This window comes from Anomaloglossus baeobatrachus, chromosome 4, assembly GCF_048569485.1.
Source record: "Anomaloglossus baeobatrachus isolate aAnoBae1 chromosome 4, aAnoBae1.hap1, whole genome shotgun sequence".
Taxonomy (NCBI): domain Eukaryota; kingdom Metazoa; phylum Chordata; class Amphibia; order Anura; family Aromobatidae; genus Anomaloglossus; species Anomaloglossus baeobatrachus.
Window position 1 is genome coordinate 657,383,084 of NC_134356.1, and position 21,203 is coordinate 657,404,286.

Consider the following 21,203-nt stretch of genomic DNA (forward strand, 5'->3'; position numbering starts at 1 on the left):
GCACTACATGTATGATCCCAGCAGCTCTTACTCATTGGGGGTCCCGGCTTGTCCACAGAACTGCCCCCTGCTGTCTGTTGGGTAGATGACTTTACGCGGATCTCCATAGGTCCAGGCTGCGGAAATGAGACAATCATAAAAGTCACAAACAAAAAATTAGATTGAAAAACTATTCACACCCCCATTATAACTAACGCAAAAAAGTCAAGATCCACACATAGCATCCCTTTATTATCTACGACAGCCACCGACGGCCCGTCCACCTTCAGCGCCCCCGACGCCCCGTCCACCTACAGCGCCCCCGACGCCCCGGCCACCTACAGCGCCCTCGACGCCCCGGCCACCTACAGCGCCCCCGACGCCCCATCCACCTACAGCTGCCCCCGACGCCCCGGCCACCTACAGCTGCCCCCGACGCCCCGGCCACCTACAGCTGCCCCCGACGCCCCGGCCACCTACAGCTGCCCCCGACGCCCCATCCACCTACAGCTGCCCCCGACGCCCCATCCACCTACAGCTGCCCCCGACGCCCCGGCCACCTACAGCTGCCCCCGACGCCCCGGCCACCTACAGCTGCCCCCGACGCCCCATCCACCTACAGCTGCCCCCGACGCCCCATCCACCTACAGCTGCCCCCGACGCCCCGGCCACCTACAGCTGCCCCCGACGCCCCATCCACCTACAGCTGCCCCCGACGCCCCATCCACCTACAGCTGCCCCCGACGCCCCGGCCACCTACAGCTGCCCCCGACGCCCCGGCCACCTACAGCTGCCCCCGGCCACCTACCGCTGCCCCCGACGCCCCGGCCACCTACAGCTGCCCCCGACGCCCCATCCACCTACAGCGCCCCCGACGCCCCATCCACCTACAGCGCCCCCGACGCCCCAGCCACCCCCGACGCCCCAGCCACCTACAGCTGCCCCCGACGCCCCGGCCACCTACAGCTGCCCCCGACGCCCCGGCCACCTACAGCTGCCCCCGACGCCCCGGCCACCTACAGCTGCCCCCGACGCCCCGGCCACCTACAGCTGCCCCCGACGCCCCGGCCACCTACAGCTGCCCCCGACGCCCCGGCCACCTACAGCTGCCCCCGACGCCCCGGCCACCTACAGCTGCCCCCGACGCCCCGGCCACCTACAGCTGCCCCCGACGCCCCGGCCACCTACAGCTGCCCCCGACGCCCCGGCCACCTACAGCTGCCCCCGACGCCCCGGCCACCTACAGCTGCCCCCGACGCACCGTCCACCTACAGCTACCAGCACCGCGTACACCTACAACAATTACCAGCATTTTATCCACCAGCGCCCCGTCTACTTACAGCACCCCGACGCCCCGTCCACATACAGCGCCCCCGAAAGCCACAGCCACCCCTTTCCCCTCAACATCCATACACCTTATTTCCAGTTCGTTTCCTACAATGCATCAGTGCTGTTACAATATGTTGGTCTGGAATTCTAAGACCATGTTCACATGGAGCATTTTTGCAGCTTTTCTTTACGGAAATACCGGCAGCACAAGACGTCACATGTCTGATGCACGCGGTGTTTTATCCTGACTGAGCTCTGCATCAATTTTGAAATATGCAAAAAATCTCAATTCCTTCAGTGTTTCCCCATCCATAGAAAGCGATGAGAAAGGACAAAGCAGGATCTGCCGAGGGGTTTATTTGGTGAATACAAAACTATTAAATATGTGACGTGGACAAATCACATGTAACTTACACCCCCAAAAAAAGCACCGCATAACCTGCATTGTGAACTCAGCGCCCCCCCAAGGCTGCAGATAAGTCACGGCATGTGAACATGGCCCAGGGATTGTCTACACTGGACACAATTGGAGCAAACCCCAAGAAAAGTTTCGGTCTCTGCCGTTTGGCCGCACTCGAGAACATGTCCAAATCAATGACAGCAAAAACGGGGATCTTGGAAGTGGCGAAGAATTTATATAAACTGCAGCATTTTTCATCGGGATGCTGACAGTGTGCAAATACTCACCGACAATCCCCACCGCCACGTACGCGATAATGGCGAGCACGATGAGTATACAGCACAGGATGTCCGTACAGCCTCTGCAAAACAGAGAGGGTCGTCAGGGTGGAAAAAGGCCACAGATCACACACAGTGAAGGGCGGCGCGAGGCAGGAGTCATGGGTGAAGGACTGACTCTGGTTGCCTGGTTCTGGCTGGGTGTGTGGACTTGTGCCGTGTAGGCGGTTGTGAATCCTGTGCAGGCTGTGTACTGCCACTGACATAGGCTGCCCAGGACCCAATGATGGCCTCATTTCAACCCTGTTCACAGTCAACTCTGAAGGTTCGCGCCATCTCGTCTCCAGTCTCCTTTCCGTTGTGGTCACAAGTCACCCACTGTATGTGGCCTCACGACAGAGATCCAGCCATAACCGTCACTCACCTCAAACTGACTCTTCTAGAATGAACAGTCTCTTACCCCATCAGCTAACCCCTCCCATTGTGGGCTACTCCCAACACTTAATGTCCTACAGAAGGGCTATGCCCTAATTCACACAACATAGCACCGGTACAATCCACTCCTCATCCTCACAGGTCACATGCCATGCTACACGCCAGACACTATTCACATTACACCATGCAACTGGTATCTTCAGGGGCAGAAACGCAACAGTCCACCCAATCTGTCCTATTCTCTATTCACATCCAAAGCAGCAGCGTCCGAGCTCCCACAATGCACTGCTCTCCTGTGTGTAGACGTCAGGCGCTTCGGATGTGAATGGAGCAATGAATGAAATGTGATACTGAGGAAGAGGAGACTTACCATATGAGTCACCCCCCGTTATCACTGCCGTCCACGCAGACCCCACGCCTCACTCATCCCACACCCCGCCTGGGCTTATATTAATCAGAACACAGCAGAACCACTACCCGCCATGTAGTGCATATAGGAGCAGATATTCGGAATATGAAATATTGTAATGATTGGGGGAGGGGGAGGGGGGGGATGATGGGAAGAAGAAAAACAAAAAACTGTGGCTTCCTAGGAAAGCATCAGAAAGCTTTACGAGGCACTTCATTAAGGCTCCTTCTGGCAGCCAGCCGCAGCAAATGGACGGCCGCATTAGGAAACTCATTATGGATTATTTTCTTCAGGTTAAGGCTCACGTCTCACTAAGTGACATCGCTACCGACATCGCTGCTGAGTCATGTTTTTTGTGACGTAGCAGCGATGTTGCTAGCGATGTTGCTGTGTGTGACATCCAGCAATGACCTGGCCCCTGCTGTGAGGTCGCCGGTTGTTGCTGAATGTCCTGGACCAATTTTTCGTCGATTCTCTCCTGCTGTGAAGCGCACATCACTGTGTTTGACAGCGGGAGCCAACGATCTGAATGTGCAGTGAGCAGGGGGCCAGCTTCTGGCAGCCTGCGGTAAGCTGGTAACCAAGGTACACATCGGGTATCCAAGCAAGGCGCTTTGCTTAGTAACCCGATGTGTACCATAGTTACGTGTGCAGGGAGCCGGCTTCAGGCAGCCTGCGGTAATCTAGTAACCAAGGTACATATCGGGTATCCAAGCAAGGCGCTTTGCTTAGTAACCCGATGTGTACCATGGTTACGTGTGCAGGGAGTCGGCTTCTGGCAGCTGCGGACACTGGTAACCAAGGTACATATCGGGTATCCAAGCAAAGCGCTTTGCTTAGTAACCCGATGTGTACCATGGTTACAAAGCACAGCGTCGTTACACGGGTGGCTGATCTCTGATTGCTGTGGAGATCTGCCTGATTGACAGCTCACCAGCAACCATGTAGCGACGCACAAGCGATCCCTGCCAGGTCAGATCGCTTGTGGGATCGCTGGAGCGTTGCTAAGTGTGAGGAGTACCCTTAGTGTGGAAGGAAATCATCCTTATTATCATCCTCTCTACGTGTATGGAGTTAGTGAGCAGAACAGTGTTAATATTAGGATCCCTGGTGGTCCAGGGCAGAAAATTGGGTACCTATTAAGATCTCTAATGGCATGGAGTAGTGAAAGGTAAAAATCCCAGGATCCCTGGTAGGCTAGGTGAGTGAGGAGGTAAATCCCAGGATCCCTGGTGGGCTAAGGCAGTAAGGGGGTAAATCCCAGGATCCCTGGTGGGCTAGGGCAGTAAGGGGGTAAATCCCAGGATCCCTGGTGGGCTAGGGCAGTAAGGGGGGTGGGGGGTGGGGTAAATCCCAGGATCCCTGGTGGGCTAGGGCAGTGAGGGGGGGGGGGGTAAATCCCAGGATCCCTGGTGGGCTAGGGCAGTGAGGGGGGGGGGCTAAATCCCAGGTTCCCTGGTGGGCTAGGGCAGTGAGGGGGGGGGGGGCTAAATCCCAGGTTCCCTGGTGGGCTAGGGCAGTGAGGGGGGGGGGGGGTAAATCCCAGGATCCCTGGTGGGCTAGGGCAGTGAGGGGGTAAATTCCAGGATCCCTGGTGGGCTAGGGCAGTTAGGGGGTAAATCCCAGGATCCCTGGTGGGCTAGGGCAGTTAGGGGGTAAATCCCAGGATCCCTGGTGTTCCAGGGCAGCAAAGTGAGTACATTTTAGGATCCCTGGTTGTCTGGGGGGAGCAGAAGGGGTGAATTCAAAGATCCCTGGTAGTCTAGGGTAGTGAAAGGTGTGAACCCCAGGATCCCTTGTGGTCTAGGGCAGTAAAAAGGGTTCATACTAAAGGTGGTCTTGGGTAGTGAGGGGTAAATGCCAGGATTCCTGATAGTCCTGGGCAGCAAAGTGGGTACATTTTAGGATCCCTGGTTGTCTGGGGGAGCAAAAGGGGTGAATGCAAGGATCCATTGTGGCCTAGGGCAGTGAAAGGTGTAAATCCCAGGATCCCTGGTGGGTAAGAGAAGTAAAAAGGGTTCATACCAGAACCCCTGATTGTCAGCAGCAAAGTGGGCTCATTTTAGGATCCCTGGTGGACTAAGGGAGCAAAACAGGTGAACTCCAACATCCCAAGTAGTCTAGGGCAGAGAGAGGGGTAAATGCCACGATCCCTGGTGGTCTAGGGGGTGAGGTTGACACAGTTAGAACGGTGTTATTAAAAAGGAAGAAAATGGAGACCGCGTCGGATCAGACCTCCCCAAGACGTAGTCATCAAACCTGAGCAGAATTGGAGTAAAGGGCGACCGTGACCACCCATAATAAATTACCTGTTATGTATCGGGCCCTTGAAACTCGGATCGTATTTCCTCGGTTCTCCTAGAAAACAAAATAAAGAAATAAAACAAATAAATAAAACAAAATATGAAATATTAAACTTTTTTTTAAACAAAAGCTTTATTAAAAATAAAAAAAGTGCGCCCCCTGGTGCCTAGAACCTGTAGCACAGAAAAACATTATTACTACATGACGACCGTTCAGGAGTACGGGAAAGCTGGATGAGCGCAGAGCTTACAGTTATATCGCGCTTGTATTAGTTTCTATTTTCGGCCCTTTCACTGTATTCGGAGTAGCCATTGCCAAGAGCAGACGTTCCCCGCCCTCCACACATGTGCTGGGTGACTGCCGGCTGCTTATTCCAGGCCGGAAATTCTTTCCTTTGTGCTTTAGTCTCTGATTTTGGCCAAATGTTTGAGGAAACACAAAACTGGGAGCGAAACCGTCAGGAGGAGCCATAAAGTGACACATAGTCCAGTATAGAGATCTCTCCACAGGAGTCAATGGGGTTTAGATGCGGAGTCATTGCTGTCACTTCAGAACTCTCCATCGCTTTGTTTCCATCCATTTCTGGGGGCTTCTTGAAGTGTTTGGGGGTCGTTGTCCTGCAGGAAGACGCAATCCCAGCTTTCTGATACTAGGCTCTACATTGTCTAGGAACCCAGTATCGGAGGCAACAAAACAACCCCAAAACATCTCTGACCTCCACCATGTTTGACTATAGGTGCTGTGTTCTTTTCTTTGTAGGCCTCATTCCATTTTTAGTAAACAGTAGAATGATTTGCTTTACCAAAAATCTCTATCTTGGTCTCATCTGATCTGTCCACAAGACACTTTCCCAGAAAGATTTTGGTCACTCACATACATTTTGGTAAACTCCAGCCTAGCTATTTTTATTTCTTTGAGTCAGCAGTGGGGTCCTCCTGGGTCTCCTCCATAGCATTTAATTTACCTGTGGATGGATAGTTCACGCTGATACTGATGCTCCCAGTGACGCATTTCAACTACATGTAGCTGAAACGCGTCGCTGTGTCAAAATATATATATATATATATATATATATATATATATATATATATATTTATTTATGGAGTGTTCATTTGGACCTTTGTATTTTTTATCTACATTACCAAGCGTGGAATAAAACATGGAAATCTGCCTGGCTGAACCTCATTTTCCTCAACACCGGACTTATCGGCTATTTTCTTGATTGGGGCTCATCCTTCATTTGGGCTATCCTGGGTTGCAACCTTTCATCAATTTTTCTCTGCCGTCCACGTCGATTAGCTACAGTTCCATGGGTTGTAAAACCTCTGGGATTATATTGCCGTGGACAAAGGAACATCAAGATCTCAGGAAATGGACTTATAGCTTTGAGATTGTTAATATTTTTAAACAATTTTAATTCTCAAGTCCTCAGACAGTTCTCTTCTCGTTCTGTTCTCCATGCTTAGTGTGGCACACAGACAATGCAAAGATCAAGGCAACTTCTCCCCTTTTTATCTGGTTTCAGGTGTGATTTTTATATTGCCCGCACTTGTTACTTGACACAGGCGACATTGAACGAGCATCACATGCTTGAAACAAAGTTGTTGTTTACCCACAAGTTTTAGAAAAGTGACAATAATTTCAGCCACGACTGTACAAGTCTGATTTCTACAGTTTTAGTGAGTTGGCGATTTTTACCAGCTGCCAACTAACCTATATATAAACCCGGCCGTGTACAGGAGGACAACACTATAATCATGTTCTACTATTGTCACTGTGGCGAGTACAAGACTATAATTATAGAGAGATGAAGAACAAGGTCCTGACTGTGAACTGCAGCCCGAGAGATACCGCAACACATTACTGCGGGAACACCCAGCGTATGACCCACACCGCCCGGGGCACAAGCACTGCAAGTCCTGACAATGGAAGAATATACAACAGCGACTAATACAATACAGAGCCAAGGAGCAGGAGACGACCGTGATGTGAAAGAACGACATATAGTATAGTAGTTATATTCTTCTACATAGGGGACAGTATTATAGTAGCTATATTCTTGTACATAGGAGCAGTATTATAGTAGTTATATTCTTGTACATAGGAGCAGTATTATAGTAGTTCTATTCTTGTACATAGGGGCAGTATTATAGTAGTTATATTCCTGTACATAGGGAGCAGTATTATAGTAGTTATATTCCTGTACATAGGGGGCAGTATTATAGTAGTTATATTCTTGTACATAGGGGGCAGTATTATAGTAGTTATATTCCTGTACATAGGGGCAGTATTATAGTAGTTATATTCTTCTACATAGGGGACAGTATTATAGTAGCTATATTCTTGTACATAGGGGCAGTATTATAGTAGTTATATTCTTGTACATAGGAGCAGTATTATAGTAGTTCTATTCTTGTACATAGGGGCAGTATTATAGTAGTTATATTCCTGTACATAGGGAGCAGTATTATAGTAGTTATATTCCTGTACATAGGGGGCAGTATTATAGTAGTTATATTCTTGTACATAGGGGCAGTATTATAGTAGTTATATTCTTGTACATAGGGGGCAGTATTATAGTAGTTATATTCTTGTACATAGGGGGCAGTATTATAGTAGTTATATTCCTGTACATAGGGGCAGTATTATAGTAGTTATATTCTTGTACATAGGGGCAGTATTATAGTAGTTATATTCCTGTACATAGGGGCAGTATTATAGTAGTTATATTCTTGTACATAGGGGCAGTATTATAGTAGTTATATTCTTGTACATAGGGGCAGTATTATAGTAGTTATATTCTTGTACATAGGGGCAGTATTATAGTAGTTATATTCTTGTACATAGGGGCAGTATTATAGCAGTTATATTCTTGTACATAGGGGCAGTATTATAGCAGTTATATTCTTGTACATAGGGGCAGTATTATAGTAGTTATATTCTTGTACATAGGGGGCAGTATTATAGTAGTTATATTCCTGTACATAGGGGCAGTATTATAGTAGTTATATTCTTGTACATAGGGGCAGTATTATAGCAGTTATATTCTTGTACATAGGAGCAGTATTATAGTAGTTATATTCTTGTACATAGGGGGCAGTATTATAGTAGGTGTATTCTTGTACATAGGGGCAGTATTATAGTAGGTGTATTATATAACACTCTCACTCTTACGTGGCAGTTTTCTGGCCGATGTAAGAAGTTTGATCTTTCCCAGACATGAATAGTTATTTCTCTCAGTTACGTCTGCTTTCTGCGGCATAAAAGGAGCGAAGACAAAGCACATAGAAAGCTGAAGACAGAAGAGATGGGCGGTTTTACTAGTTTTCACCCTCCCTCCACCTCGTAATGACCCTGCAGCACCTATAATCAGACAGTAAACGATAGCAGTCAGCCAAAAGGATAGCTGGGAGGGAAAAAAAAAAAAAAAAAATGAATAAAATATTTATTATGTTTTTTTCTCCCAAACAAATCACCCTCAACGTAGCAAAGTGGGCAATGTTATTTAATCAAAAGGAGATAAGCAGCGACAATATAAAAAAAAAAATAAATAAATATATATCTATATACCGTATATATTTCGGTATGTTTTTTTTGGTTGTGTGTGTGGGTATATTATATATAATATACCCACACACATAACCAAAAAAACCATACCGAAATATAATATTACTAATGCCAGTTTCTTGCTGATGGGACTAGAGAGAGAGGAAAAAAAATAAATAAATAAACACGAGGTTTTATGTAGGAAAATAAACCCGTCAAACCAGCTGAGAAATATAATATTTACCCAAGTACACCAGATTAACCCCCAAATTCCCATATCACATAAACAAGGTTTTCAATTTTGGGGATTTCTCAGCCATTTGACAGCTCCCCGTGACCGCACATCGGGATATGGCTCATTTTCCACTTCCAGGACTTCACCAGTCCTCAAATTTAAAAAAAAAGGTGTCATCGATGGAAATTGCAATTTACTAAAATTTGCATCCATGCTTGAGATATTACACTTATTTACAGCTCGTTGCCTTGGAGACAGACCACCATTGATGTTTTGCTTATATGCACTGTGCTAGGCGGCAACAGTGTGCTGTAACGATCCTGGCCGGCTTCAAAGCAGCGTTTACAAGCTCATCAGAAAAGAGCTAGTAAGCACTGCATATGTTCTGCAATCTAGCAGCGGTGGTCGGTCGCCTAGGCAACAAGCTGTGAACAAGAGAGGAGTCTTGATATAGATCAAGAACAGCTGAAAAATAGCTCTCCCTGAAAATATTCTCTCTATGGGGGATGGGAATAACCCCTTTAAGGTGTCAAAAGAGGGATGACTATCAATCTGTTGAAGTATGGCGTTATCGGCGCAATATACCGGAAACTGAGGAGTGCAAACATGGCCGATCCAGCCATCTAATGGGTATGGGGGTGTCCAACTACATTGGAAAAGTGAAGGATTGGGCATGTTCGATTTTAACATGCCCAATCCTTTTGTTTTTGTTACCAAACCAGAGGATTAGTCCCTTCTCCCATATGGGAACATAAACATGCTTGTCCAAGGTGACTGCGTATGTGTAAGGGGGAGTGGTCAAGGGGAATGATTGACAGCTTCAAAAAGGGGGGGGTGTGGGGAGGGGGGGGGGGGTCACCCAATATCTCCCACATTGGGAGAGGAGATGCCAACATGGCGTCCATTCAATGCTCAGCAGTACCCGTACAGGATTCGCCTCATCAGCAGGGCCTCTCAGCTCCCAAAGTGGAAATGAATGGCGCTGGATAGCCCCTTTAAGGCACTAAACCATATATAATGCAATAGCGCCCCCTCCTCCACCAAACCTCCGCCCCGGAAGGAATTTGGGATCTAAGACGCCTCATCAACAGCACAAGAAATTCTTCTCTCCTTCATGTGGCTATAGGGAATGTCTCTGAACAATGAGAGTTATTCTGCGCGAGGCAGAACGGAAAATGCCACATTTTGGGCCCGGCCGAAAGCCAAGAACCAGGCAGAAGTAAACGGACCCTCCGGCTCCTAAATAAGAGCTCCCAAAGCTCCGAGCCAGGAACGAGCGCATCCATCATCACTGTCTGACGGGAGCACCAATGAGAGCGCAGCTTATATTTCACCACAGCAGTTTCAGAAATGAAAGCAGCACAGTGATTGGTCGCTATGGGTAACCAAGCCCAAGTCAGGGGGGCATCATGTCCTGTATGTTTGTTTGGTTTTTTTTAATAAAAATTAAGGAATATATTTAATTTGGATTTATTTATTCCATATCGGGGTGGGGGGGGGGGGCGACATTTTGCCTGCAATGGTAAAAGCATTCACAAATGTAGTTTAGAGATGTTAATTAACTGCTATGGGGGGGGGGGAGGGGGGGAGGGTTGGGAGTCTTTTGGGCATGCTCTGATCTGTGTACAGGTCATGGCATAAGAGGGGAGGAGGTGAGCTGTGACATCACCTGTTGTGAATGATAGATCCTGGTATCTCCTGTATATAGAGGGGATATTAGTCATTGTACAGGAGAGGGAGGAGGTGAGCTGTGACATCACCTATTGTGAATGATGGATCCTGGTATCTACTGTGTATAGAGGTGATATTAGTCATTGTGCAAGAGCAGGAAGACGAGGTGAGTTGTTATATCAGTCAATGGTGATCCTGTGTAATCTACTGAATATAGAGGTATGTTATTGTACAGGAGGGGGAGGAGGTGCGCTGTGTTATCACCTGTGAATGGTGGATTGCATCCTGTATTACCTACTGTATACAGAGGCATTATCAGTCATTGTACAGGAGGTGGTGAGCTGTGACATCACCTATTGTGAATGATGGATCCTGTGTTCTCTACTGAATATAGAGGTGTTATCAGTCATTGTACAGGAGGAGGAGGTGAGCTGTATCACCTATTATGAAGGGGCGATCCTGTGTTGTGTACAGTATATAAAAAGTGTTATGTCATTGTACAGGAGGGGGAGGAGGTGAGCTGTGACATCACCTATTGAGGATTCTGTGTTATCTACTGTACACAGGTGTAATCATTGTATAGGAGGAGGGAGGAGGTGAGCGGTGATATCACCTATTGTAAATTGCGGATCCTGTGTTATCTTATATATAGAAGTCTTATCAGTCACTTTAGCCCTGCCTGTGCTGATAACAGGATGACTGTTGAGTTGAGATCTGTACAGAGAAAATATCAGCCTCTGTAGTCTGAGAAAAACTGCAAGATTTCAGGATTTTATTTACAACTAGTGACAAGTAAAACAAAAAACAACAACCACCACCTAAAATACAGAAATACTTGATTTCTTCGTTAGTTCATTTTCTGATGACAATTCTTTTTACTTCGTGGTAATGGATGTGACCTTGTGTCCAGTCGAAAGTCAGAAAGTAGCTCCATAATAGCACAGCCAATGTAACACGGACGGTAAAAACCTAGTTTCCGGATTTAACCATTAAAATAATAGTTAAGATATCGTTTAGGGAGCTCCCCTGGGCAAGGACAAAGGCCGACGAAGAGCCGGAATCACAACCTCTTCTACCGTCATACTCCTGATGGCATCTAATGTGTGAGGCCGGTTTCAGACGTCCGTGTTTAATCAGGTACAAGTCACACACATGGTTATGGTCATACGTGTGACATTGTGTTTGGATATGTGTGACACGTACCGGATAAAACACGTGTCTCTGCAATGAAAAGATGATATTTACCTGTATCTAGCGCTGCTGCCTCCCGCTCCTGACCCCCGCTCATTATTTTCATTGATTATTCACTGATTATTCACTGCTCGAAGATCTGGAAGCCGGAGCATCGCGGGGATAGCACCGCCGAGGACAGCACCGCCAGGGACAGGTGAGTATGCAGCAGTTTGTGCAGTGACATCCAGGGGGTCATCGAAGTTCCCAATGAACTCTCATGAACCCCTGGAAGTCACCGTCGTGACACTCGCTGTAGCGCAGTTGTCGCAGGGGTGTCATCAGAGTTCATTGGGAAATCCGATGACCTCCTGGACGTCCCTGCACACACAATGCTGGCAGGATACTCACCTGTCACTAGCGATGTCCCCAGCCATGCTGGCCCCGGCCATGTCACTGCAATGCCCCTGCTCCCAGCTGCTCACTGCACTGAATAATCAATGAAAAATAATGAGCGGGGGTCAGGAGCGGGAGGCAGCATCGCTGGATACAGGTAAATATAGAACATCTTTTTATTTAATAACCCGTGTTTTCTCCAGTCCGTGTCACACGAATCACATCAGTGTGCGGTCCGTGTGACACCCGTGCTGCCGGAGAAAAAAACAGACATGTCTCCTCCGTGTGCGGGGAATAGTGGGGCGCCCTGGACTAGCCAGGTTGTCACAGGTAACACACACCCCCACTAGACAGTAACATTAGCCAAACACAAAATCCTTGTTGCCTCCCTCCAGGGTCTGATGTCCACACCAGGGGGAAGGGGTTTGGGGGGCGGAGCCAAGCGGTTGGCTCCACCCACCGAGGAGTTCACAGGCCTGGAGGCGGGAAAAGCAGTTAGAGCTGGGAGTGAAGTTCAGGAGGTGGAAGTGAGAGGAGAAAAGTGGAGAGTGTCTGAGTTTGTGGCCCAGGCACTGACAGCAAGGTTGGCAGACGGTGGTGGCCGTCTGCAGGAGTGGTGGATCGTCGCAGAGCCGTAGGACCGGGGTCGGGCGGTGGCCCGCCGGTACCGACCAGGGAGCGAAGTGAAGCCAGCACACACAGGCAGGGCCATCGGACCCCGACTAGGCTTGAAGTCGCCATCAACAGTCAAATCCGAGTGTGACAGGAACCCCAGGGGTTTCCTAACAGCCAAAGACCCGTTAGAAGGCAACCGTCCGCACCGTGAGGGTATATAGCTACCGCCTAAGGCTAGAGACCCAAGGGCCAGCGCCTGCGGGCAAACGGGCTCCTCCGGCATCCATACACCGGGGAGCGGACTACCGTTGGGGACCCATCGTAGTCAAAACAGTACACAAAGGTGCAGGGAAAGACAGCCGCCATCACCTGTCCGGGGAGAGACACTGCGGCCGGCTGCGGGACCCGTCCATCCAGCCGTTTGGTTTACCGAGGACTTTGTGCATCTCTTACTGAGTGAGTACACCCGTGCCATCCGGCACCGCGCCGCGCTGTCCCTGCAACACCAACCCTGCCTCCCCGTCACATCATTGTGCCCCGGGACCACCGACCCCTACCCACGGAGGGGGAAAACAACATCCCAGCTGCTCCCTACCATCGCTCCCGGGATCCCCGTCACCAGCAGCGGTGGTGCCCATCTTCACCACAACCCGTGGGTGGCGTCACAGACTAAATCCCCAAAACAAACCAACAACCTTTTCACTCACGGGCGAGGAGCGCCGCTCGAGTCCCCGGATCCGGCCCACCGCTCGAGCTACCGAGCAGCAGCCGCAGCGCCGGACCCTAGCGTTAGCGAGCGCAGCCTCCCGCGACAATAGCGGAGCCACACGTCCATGTGAAAACACAACTGTGTTAGTACAGCATAGAACAACATGGGTACCTGTGACACCTGTGTTAAAAACTGATGTCACACGTACCTGAAACACAGACATCATGGGGCCAAGAGCAGGAGGAGTGGACCTGATGGAGAAGGAGGTAGGAGTGGACCTGATGGAGAAGGAGGTAGGAGTGGACCTGATGGAGAAGGAGGGAGGAGTGGACCTGATGGAGAAGGAGGTAGAAGTGGACCTGATGGAGAAGGAGGTAGAAGTGGACCTGATGGAGAAGGAGGTAGAAGTGGACCTGATGGAGAAGGAGGTAGAAGTGGACCTGATGGAGAAGGAGGTAGAAGTGGACCTGATGGAGAAGGAGGTAGGAGTGGACCTGATGGAGAAGGAGGGAGGAGTGGACCTGATGGAGAAGGAGGGAGGAGTGGACCTGATGGAGAAGGAGGGAGGAGTGGACCTGATGGAGAAGGAGGTAGGAGTGGACCTGATGGAGAAGGAGGGAGGAGTGGACCTGATGGAGAAGGAGGTAGAAGTGGACCTGATGGAGAAGGAGGTAGAAGTGGACCTGATGGAGAAGGAGGTAGAAGTGGACCTGATGGAGAAGGAGGGAGGAGTGGACCTGATGGAGAAGGAGGGAGGAGTGGACCTGATGGAGAAGGAGGTAGAAGTGGACCTGATGGAGGAGGTAGAAGTGGACCTGATGGAGAAGGAGGAGGAGTGGACCTGATGGAGAAGGAGTGGACCTGATGGAGAAGGAGGAGGAGTGGACCTGATGGAGAAGGAGGAGGAGTGGACCTGATGAAGGAGGAGGAGTGGACCTGATGGAGAAGGAGGAGTGGACCTGATGGAGAAGGAGGAGGAGTGGACCTGATGGAGAAGGAGGAGGAGTGGACCTGATGGAGAAGGAGGAGGAGTGGACCTGATGGAGAAGGAGGAGGAGTGGACCTGATGGAGAAGGAGGAGGAGTGGACCTGATGGAGAAGGAGGAGGAGTGGACCTGATGGAGAAGGAGGAGGAGTGGACCTGATGGAGAAGGAGGAGGAGTGGACCTGATGGAGAAGGAGGAGGAGTGGACCTGATGGAGAAGGAGGAGGAGTGGACCTGATGGAGAAGGAGGAGGAGTGGACCTGATGGAGAAGGAGGAGGAGTGGACCTGATGGAGAAGGAGGAGGAGTGGACCTGATGGAGAAGGAGGAGGAGTGGACCTGATGGAGAAGGAGAAGGAGTGGACCTGATGGAGAAGGAGGAGGAGTGGACCTGATGGAGAAGGAGAAGGAGTGGACCTGATGGAGAAGGAGGAGGAGTGGACCTGATGGAGAAGGAGAAGGAGGAGGAGTGGACCTGATGGAGAAGGAGGTAGGAGTGGACCTGATGGAGAAGGAGATACAGGGTCCCAGAGCAACTGATTATACTTTATTTATGAATGGAGGAAAACCAGGACCATAACCATCGTCCCCTTCATGTGCTGCTTTACAGTGTGAGGACCGATCACACATCTCCCTAAATCTCAGCTTCCTGAATGTGACACATGGCGGAGGGAGATATCGAGGCTAACTATAGTCAGAACGGTGAATATTCATTATATTTGGAGCACAGATGACCTTTAACCTCTTCAGGACCCTGCCATGACTTTTTTTTTAGTGATAAAAAAAAAAAAGGCAGAAAACAAATTGTTTATTTAATTAACGGTTTTCATTGGTACTATTTTTGGGTACATATGTTATAATTGCTTTGCATTTCCTTTTCCTTAAAAAAGTGGGTGCGTGTGCAAAAAAAAAAAAAAAAAAAAAAAAAGGCGTTTTGATTCCCCCCCATTAAATCAATGGTACACATGAATATAAGAACCTTTGTGATATATGTTATCAGAGACATCTGCTCATTTCTCCTCCTGGACGGATCTTTCACTCTCAAAAGTCTCAAATCACGGGTCAAATTAGTCTTCAGAGAAAAAAAAAAAAAAAAAAAAAAAAATTTGACCATAACCGAGATCGGAGATGACAGTTGGTGCACATAGACTTCTATGGAAATGGGGAGAAGCTGGAAGCAGACAGACGTTACGCTGCATGTTCTCCTGAAATAAGTTACAGGCTTCCATAGAACTTTATGAGCACCAACTGCTATGGAGAACTGTACTTGTCACACAGTGTTTGGCTCTGAACTCACCGACTGTCATGGCGGCATCAGACGCTGTTCAGGCTACAGACCGACATGCCACACTATACTTTCTCTGAGTTGCACAGGCAAGCTCGGGCACCTGTCAGCTGTGTGCTCATTAGTGATCGGACTAGCAGGAGTTAATTTCTGCAAGCCTGCTGGTTATCTTTTGGATCACATGTTGTGGGAGACCCAGCACAGGTACTCCTCTCCTATTTAAGATGGAGGAATCTGTCTTCCCATGCCGACTATAGCTTTTGCTTATCCAGTCTGTGTGCTGTTGTGTTCCAGTGACTGGTGATTTACTGCATGCTGCTTGGTGTACTGTGGAATTCATGTCATCTGGTTATTTCTTCCCTGCTCTTTATTTCCTCCTTATCATGTATTGTCTTATATCTCCATGTGTGCTAGCTGCATGATGGAGTTTTGGTTTCCCTTGTTTGTCCAAATCTGTGGGTTCAACCAGTCGTGTCCCAGCCTGGCCCTCCCCTTGGATGGGGGAGAGGGGGTATTAGATCAGGGCAAGGAAGGCGGCCCAGACATCGTCACCATTAGGGTATGTGCGCACATTGCTTTTTACCTGCTTTTTACCTGCTTTTTTGCTGCTTTTTCTTCTGCGCTGTTTAATGCCAAAATGGATGTGTTCTTCTATTCAAGCAAAGTCTATGGGAATTTGGGTTTCTTGTTCACACTATGTTGTTCAAAATGCTGCCTTTTTGTGGCAGAACTTTGGTCAAAAACTCAGCTTTTCAAAGAAGCAACATGTCAATTGTTTTTGCCATTTGGGTTTTGCACTGCAAAGCTGAGTTTTTGACCAAAGTTCTGCCACAAAAAGGCTGCATTTTGAACAACAATAGTGTGAACAAGAAACACAAATTCCCATAGACTTTGCTTGAATAGAAGAACACATCCATTTTGGCATTAAACAGCGCAGAAAAAAAAGCAGCAAAAAAGCAGGTAAAAAGCAGGTAAAAAGCAACGTGCGCACATACCCTTAGATGCATCTCTGTGAGTAGGGACAGTTAGGGCCTGCTACACTGAGGGGCAGTCTAGGAGCCCAGGTCCCCTATTATCCCCTCCCACCCTGGGACAAACTAATTTCTGAAGACCTTGCAGCAAAATGCCTCTAGCGCCTCCCCTCTCCATAGAAGGCAGTTGGTGCTTTTAAACCTTCAATGGAGGGGAGGAGCTAGAGGAAATGGCAGTTGGTGCTTTTAAACCTTCTATGGAGGGGAGGAGCTAGAGGAAATGGCAGTTGGTGCTTTTAAACCATTTCCTCTAGCTCCTCCCATCTCCATAGAAGGTTTAAAAGCACCAACTGCCATTTCCTCTAGCTCCTCCCTTCTCCATAGAAGATTTAAAAGCACCAACTGCCATTTCCTCTAGCTCCTCCATAGAAGTTTAAAAGCACAAACTGCCATTTCCTCTATGGAGAAGAAAGACGCTAGAGGAAATGGCAGTTGGTGCTTTTAAACTTCTATGGAGAAGAGAGCCTCCCTTCTCCATAGAAGGTTTAAAAGCACCAACTGCCATTTCCTCTAGCTCCTCTCATCTCCATAGAAGGTTTAAAAGCACCAACTTCCATTTCCTCTAGCTCCTCCATAGAAGGTTTAAAAGCACCAACTGCCATTTCCTCTAGCTCCTCCATAGAAGGTTTAAAAGCACCAACTGCCATTTCCTGTAGCTCCTCCATAGAAGTTTAAAAGCACCAACTGCCATTTCCTCTAGCTCCTCCATAGAAGGTTTAAAAGCACCAACTGCCATTTCCTCTAGCGCCTCTCTTCTATGGAGAAGTTTAAAAGCACCAACTGCCATTTCCTCTAGCTCCTCCATAGAAGGTTTAAAAGCACCAACTGCCATTTCCTCTAGCTCCTCCATAGAAGTTTAAAAGCACCAACTGCCATTTCCTCTAGCTCCTCCATAGAAGGTTTAAAAGCACCAACTGCCATTTCCTCTAGCGCCTCCATAGAAGGTTTAAAAGCACCAACTGCCATTTCCTCTAGCGCCTCTCTTCTCCATAGAAGGTTTAAAAGCACCAACTGCCATTTCCTCTCGCTCCTTCCTTCTTCATAGAAGTTTAAAAGCACCAACTGCCATTTCCTCTCGCTCCTTTCTTCTTCATAGAAGTTTAAAAGCACCAACTGCCATTTCTGATCTCAGCAATTCTCTTCATAGGTATTCTCGGTGATCAGTCCAGGAAGCAAAAGAAGCCGATTCTCTGATCAGATATATTACAAAGTCCCTTATTCCCACTTGTACTATTGATTTATGGAATAAAAATTAAAATGACGGTCATGCGTGGGTGTTGCAGTTTCTATTCTGGGTCACAAATCACATCAAGAGCCTTCATACCACTGCCCAGTATAAGCGAGACTTAATCCCACCATAACCAGCGCCAAGTGATTCATTGACATTCTTCAGGTCTGAGTCACTACTCAAGGCCCGAGAGACCCAACCCTACATGTCAGAGAAACACCAGAGCAGATTATACTGGGATATTCCTCAAAATACTCGGAGGGAATCTCCAGAAGATATACAAGTGTAGATCAGAACACAGAAGGCCCATCACCTCATGTATAGTGATGGTGGTCACTCAGACCTAGGGAACCTGTTGTGAACTTCTTCCCTATCCATAGGGTTGATGAGAACTTCCTGATCAATACAGGTCCAATTCTGGGAACCCCAAAGATCTGGAGCATCGTCCGAGAAGCACAGTCTGAACGCACACCCATTCATTTTCAATGGAACCACCAGAAACATCTGAGCGTGTGATCGTCAGGATGCCAGCGGTGGGATAGTTATACTCCATGGATAGAGGAGAACTTCCAATCTTGGCACAAATCCATAAGTATGTGTGACACCCTGGGCAAGCCAGGGGTCACAGGTCATGACACCACCACACACCCCACATTCCCTGCAGGCACACCAAGGTCAGAACACAAATCCTTGTTGCCTCCTCCAGGGGCTGATGTTCACACCAGGGGGTGGAGCCAGGCGGTTGGTCTCCACCTACCGAGGAGTTCACAGTCCTGGAGGCGGGAAAACCAGGCAGTAAGCTAGGGGAAGGAAGTGAAGGAGCAAACAGTGGAGTTAGAGTTTGAGTCGAGTTGGAGAGTAGAAGGAAGTGGTAGAGGAGCAAGTGACAGGAGTGGAAGTGAAGGAAAGTGACAGCAACAGAGCCTGAAGTTGGTCCGGGTGTGTGCCCTGGACTGAGACAGCAAGGTTGACCGTCTGCAGGAGAGGCTGATCGGAGGTTGCCGAAAGGACCGTGGACGGGTGGTGGCCCGGCGGTACCGCAGCGGTATACAAAGAGAGGCCAGCACCAGTGGCAGGGGCCTTTCGGATCCCGGCAAGGCTAGGAGTCGCCGTAATTTGCCAAATCCGTCAGTGAAGGGGACCTCCGGGTCTCCCAGCAGCAAAGTCCCGATTGAAGGCAACAGTCCGACCGTGAAGGGGAGACACCGCCACGGCACCAGTTTCCCAGGGCCAGCGCCTGCGGGCAAGAGAGGGGCTCCTCCGGCTCATATCCAAGCTGGGAAGCGGGTTACCGGTGGGAATCCATCGCTACCAATAACAGTTTCTAGGTGCAGGGAAGAGACAGTCACCGCTAACTTGCAGGGAACATCTACACCGCAGCTGTCCGAAGGACCCGTCCAACCAGCCGTTTGTTTACCGTGAACTGTGTCATCATCCTTGGGCTGAGTGAGTACCTCCGTGCCGTGCGGCACAGCGCTGCCCCTGCATCCCTGCACCTCCACAGGCCCCATAACCCGCCTGTCCACCACCCTAACCCCAGTCATCGGGCCCCGGGACCACCAAACCCCCTACCCACGGAGGGGCAAACCAACATCTAGCTGCTCCATACCACCACTCCCGGGATCCCCAGACAGAGCAGCGGTGGTGTCCACACAATCACCACAACCGTGGGTGGCGTCACGGACATTAATCAAATCCCCCACCAACAAATCACCCCTTTCACTCACGGGCGAGGAGCGCCGCTCGAGTCCCCGGGATCCGGCCCATCGCTCGAGCCACCGAGCAGCAGTAGCAGCCGCAGAGCAGCGGCGGCCGGACCCGAGCAGTGGGAGAGCGCAGCGTTGACACCCTCCTCCCCGCCCGCGACATATGCGCCTGTGGAGAGCTGTCATATGGAGGGTCTTCCTTGAAGGAGAGGATAAGCTTTTCTTATTTGATATGGACATTTAAGATTGGGTTGTCCAAGCAGTTGACAACCCCTCTAGTCCTGAAGACCTTGACCCAGCAAGGGTCCTTCAAGAAACCCCTTTAGACCACCTCTAAAATATTAGGATGGACTTTCTCCATATTTGCCACCTTTTAGAATGACTTTCTGGGAGGAGATAGCAGCCCATTGTGTTGCTACTCCATCTTTTTTTAGCTGGCAGTTGGGAACCTTCTTAACGAGAGGTTTTGTGAGAATCCTCCGAAAATTTGGAAAGTTTCCTTTTTCCAGGTTCGTTGGCAAATATGGATTTCTTTTTTTAGGATGTGGTGCCATTATAAGAAATATTCCCCATGGCCAAAATGACTGGCATAGTAAGAAGTCCTCGAACCGAAACCTTCTCAAGGGATGAGCACTGTAATGCTCACACCGGCGTCCCCGCACTGTCCTACCCTCCTCTACCAGTGGGGACATCAGCTCTCACCCGTCTGGCCGTTCTGTGGTGGCCGCCCTGTCCCTGGTCCATGCTGCAGCCTCCTAGAGGCTGTACACCTTTCACAGGCCTCCTGGTTCTAACCAAAGGGTGTGCACACGGCCATGCCCCTTTTCTTAAAGGGCTAGTGTACCCTAACCTGAAAGGGTCTCTCAGGTCAGCTGAGAGGCTGCAGGTACTTAAGGCACCTTCACCCCATGGGAGGTGCCTGGGCAACGAGTTAGTAACATTTCTAGTTCTCAGGTCCCTTGTGATTTCAACGCTTTGCCGGTTTGCTGACCTGCTGCTGCCACTTCCATCCACGCCGGGTACCCAGAAACCCACCACTGCAAGTGTCCACGCCAGCCGCGATTGCCATACCCATCTATCCAGAACGGATCCTCTACTAAGCCTGCCGCTGCTGCCGTTTCCACCAGAGACGGTATGTGTGAGTGGCACCAGCTGCCGGGGTACCGCAGATCCCCTGGGGCTGCCCTCTGCTTACCAGCGCGTCTACCTGCTGCCACCTTTGGTGACAGTAGTGAAGACTCGGCGGTCGGTCTAGTTCGCTTCCCCAAGGCAAGTTAATGGCACTTTCGGTCCCGCAGACCCACTAACACAGCGCTCGCCCTGCGGGCATACCAAACACAATGTGCCCCCTACTCTTCAGGTGGGTTTACCATCCCTAAATAATATTTGGGCCTTGATCGCGGGAGCTGCACATTATCTAGTCTTCATTCTGTGCACAGGAGTCTTCCCATAAAACATCTGGAAACACTTAGTGATGGCAAATCTCCGAATTC

At 49.4% G+C, this 21,203-nt stretch overlaps 1 protein-coding gene across 1 annotated transcript in view; it reads right to left on the reverse strand.

The window, feature by feature from the left end:
- SLC44A2 (solute carrier family 44 member 2 (CTL2 blood group)) overlaps positions 1-21,203 on the reverse strand; it is a 91,375-nt gene that overhangs the window by 46,410 nt on the left and 23,762 nt on the right. The window contains 3 exon segments of the mRNA XM_075343886.1: positions 32-116; positions 1,996-2,069; positions 5,140-5,188. Coding sequence (XP_075200001.1) covers positions 32-116; positions 1,996-2,069; positions 5,140-5,188 — 208 coding nt within the window.